Source organism: Condylostylus longicornis, unplaced genomic scaffold (genome assembly GCF_029603195.1).
Source record: "Condylostylus longicornis isolate FDR11 unplaced genomic scaffold, ASM2960319v2 ptg000044l, whole genome shotgun sequence".
NCBI classification, from domain to species: Eukaryota; Metazoa; Arthropoda; class Insecta; order Diptera; family Dolichopodidae; genus Condylostylus; species Condylostylus longicornis.
In genome coordinates, this window is record NW_026578013.1 from 9,469,835 (window position 1) to 9,473,547 (window position 3,713).

Sequence of the window (3,713 nt, forward strand, 5' to 3'; positions counted from 1 at the left end):
GAATGTACGTTATGTACATAGATGAATGTATGAATAACACATTGATATTATCTTAATACATGTTATACACGTATGTTGTATACATACACTTAATGTCTATAAAGTGATTGTTTAATAAGAACGGGGTATACCGGAAATGACCTCAAAATCAGTCACGTTCTATATTACAGTATTTGTATCTAGCATTATATTTTCATATTTAAGGGATTAAAATGGTATTTTGTTTTCTCTTTTATATTTGATTGTTTTTGTACGTTGTTCCCCTCCTTATTCATTATTCCGTAGAGCAATCGTATAGTTAGAATTTTCATTTTTTTTTTCAATTTTTTCATAGTATTCATGTATGTATTAACATATATCTGATTTAATGTATTTTTGCTATATACATACGTAATAAATATTAATATCTATATCTATATGCAATATACCTATTTAATTTTTTCTCACTCTTTAAAAACCTTCACACCTACTTACTCTTTTTCTATATAGGAATATTTGTTATTAATATTGGCAAAGTAAGGGCATATACAAAATTGAACAGAAAATATAAATAAAAAAAAATTATAGTTCGACAATAGTAAGAAGAAAGTTGGAAAGAAGCAAAAAAAGAGAAATTTATATGCTTTTAAAATTTTCAGATAGTCGGTACGACGACGACGACTACGAGGATTGTAAAGATGAATAATAAATGTAGCAAATTGAAAATCTACATTCGTATATATATACTTTAATACACACATAATATATGTATTTATTCATGTTACCGGATAAAAGAGTATTTTGAGTTCAAGTCTTTTCATTTCAATTATAAATGTGAACAGTGTTAAAGTAAGTATTCAATCTAGTTCGAATGTAGTATAAAGGCAACGAAATTCATTAACACTAGAACTACCAACAGTTGTAATATACCTATTTCTACCAAACCGGTCAAAATGACCGGTTTGATATTTAGTTAATGTAATATGAAAATTGAAAGAAAAGTTTGAAAGAACATAAAATATATTTCATTGCAGGTTCATAAAATATTTACTATTTAGAGAAAAATGAGTAAAATTATTTGTTTCATATTATTTATTATTGGTATCATCACATTTTTTACATATAATTAGTTTTTTTAGTGTGCATTTCCCACAAACATGTTTTTTACAACCAGCACATATATTAATAGTTTTATTTTCATTACAAAAACCTATTTGGCACGTTTTTCGTATATTGCAGATCTCCGGGGTCGTGAAGAGGTCATTCAAGTTTTGCAGTTCAGATGGATCTTTACACTCTGTGGAAAGTTCTTCCGCTAATTGAAACAGAAAATCTTTTCTTGATATATTTTCGCCAGTTGTCTCCTTGTATAAAACCCATGCATTTATTGCCGCTAAATCGAGAATGTTAAAAAACACTTGAAGAGGCCATCTTCGAGATCCTGATTTTACACTATACTTTCTGGCCATTTGATCCGTCATATCTACTCCGCATTTTGTTTTATTATAAAATGCGATAGTTTCAGGCAGTTGTTTTTTACTTTTTTCAATTGAGACAGAAGTATGTTTGGTACTTAGAAGAAGTACTTTTTTGGTTGCCTTGCTTTTATATATTGTCAAAGTACAGTTATCTGTTTTATAAATTTGAGATGAAAATCTAGGTAAATTATCCTTTTTTTGTTTAGCCAGTTCCGGCAATTCTCTTTTATTACCACGAATAGTTCCAACCAATGTAGTACGTTTTTCCAATAATTTTAGTGCCAGTGATTTGCTGGTAAAAAAATTATCAGTGGTAACATTTCTTCCAGCACCGGCATATTGTTCAATTAATTTCAGTACAACAAACTCACTCAAAGGAATTGATGACTGTCTTGTTTCGTCCTTTCCTAGATAGGGGAATCCATTTATAATATATTTAGTTTGGAGATCAGATGCCAACCAAAATTTTATTCCGAACTTATTTGGTTTATTTGGCATGTATTGAGTGAATCGGCATCTTGCTTTGGTTGGGAATAATTGTTCGTCGATTGTAATGTTTGGTCCCGGTACATAACAATTCTGGCTATTTTCAATGAAGGAATTCCAAACGTGTGAGATTAAAACAAATTTATCTGTTTGCAATCTTACACTCCGTTCATTTTTTTTATCAAATCGGATAAATCTTAAAATATCTGTAAACTCTTTTCTACTCATTGTGTTTCTAAAAAACGATGGTCCCCATTTTTCAGACCACAAGTACGATAATTTTATATTTTTAGTTTCGTAAGCACCACGAGCATATAAAATTGCAAGAAAAGCGTAAAACTTTTCTTGAGATAGATCCCATTTTTCACCAAGAACTCGATAAGCTTCTGCTTTTGTGCATATTCTAATATGATCTATAATTTGGCGATTGATTATCAATAAAAATGCACTACTTACAGTGCCCTTCACTATGTTACGTTTTGCATATCCTGTAGGTCCAATTACTCCTTTGAATATAGTATTTATTGATCTTCTTCCTGGATTGGATCCAGCTTTTATTTTAGTCCAAACAGTTCCATCATTTGCAATTTCAGTTTGTTGACAGTCACTTTCATCCGAAGATGACGACAATCTCAAAATTCTTCTCCTCCTACGTACATTTAGCATGTTCTCTTCTTCACTATTGCTGTCTGAGGAAACACACACATCTTTTGTTTCTGATTGATCCCCTGAATTTTCTGCAGGATCAAAATCATCTTCGGTATCTGAAAGGTCTTCTCTTATATTGGTTATGTCCTCTAAGAGTCTAGGTATTTTCGAACGTCTCGGCATTTTTAGGGTAAAGTTTTAAAGCTGGATAAAAATATTCTAAATACAGTTTACTTACAGTGTCAGCAACAATAATTTTAACTGGAATCAAATATATTCAACAAAATTGTTCACAAAGTTATTCTAATATTATACGTATTACAACTGCACTTATTTGAACGGCCTATAAACAGTAACTGGGTATTTTGTGTATTTCAGCTGTATACAACGTTATCAATATAAAATAAAAAATTGTCACATAATATTGCAAAATTCTTAGAATTTTGAAGAGTGATGATGTGATATTATGATTCAGCGTCGCCTAAGTGGCGGATTGCAGTAGTTTACTGGAAGTTTTTGTAATTTTTTCACATCGAAAACGTTAAAAATAATGACCGGTCATTTTGACCGGTTGGTATATATAGGTATAGTACATACGTATATCAATAAATTAGAAATAGAAAATCAAAATAATTTAATATATTATTAAATACATAATTTTAGAAAAAGTCATACTATTCTCATAAAATATTAAATGAAATTTAAGGAGAAAATCTTGTGAAATAGTCATACAACCGGTCATTTTGACCGGTCGGTAGTTCTAGTGTTAAAGTAATTATAAATAATACAAGGAAGTTTTTGCGAATAAGAAATATTCGCAAAAAATTTCACTTATTCAAAAGCTAGTATAAACAATTATTTTGATTCAGTAAAGCAAATGAGGGTCATGGATTAAACACTTAATATAGACCTGCACTATAGGTAAATGTAATTGCAAAAAGATCTTACAATTGAGCATTTCTTTTATAAATTTTCGTACTATAGTCTTATTTTTTAAATAAATGTGTTTAGGAGCAGGACAATTTTGTTTTTATGTCTTTCAAACATTTACAAAATTATGCGCCTATTTGGACAACAGCATGTATTTTACAAAATAACCTTAATTTTAATAAAAGTAGAAAA

General features: G+C 29.5%; 1 protein-coding gene across 1 annotated transcript; it reads right to left on the reverse strand.

Annotated features, from left to right (window-relative positions):
• Positions 1-1,067: 1,067 nt before the first annotated feature.
• On the reverse strand, positions 1,068-2,774 carry LOC129610423 (piggyBac transposable element-derived protein 4-like). Its single transcript, XM_055522991.1, has one exon. It carries the CDS (start codon positions 2,772-2,774, stop codon positions 1,068-1,070), a length of 1,707 nt encoding a protein of 568 aa, XP_055378966.1.
• Between the last annotated feature and the right edge of the window lie 939 nt (positions 2,775-3,713).

Bases quoted from the DNA above. Each gene is read 5' to 3' on its own strand.
- LOC129610423 (XM_055522991.1), bottom strand. From the start codon at position 2,774: ATGCCGAGACGTTCGAAAATACCTAGACTCTTAGAGGACATAACCAAT.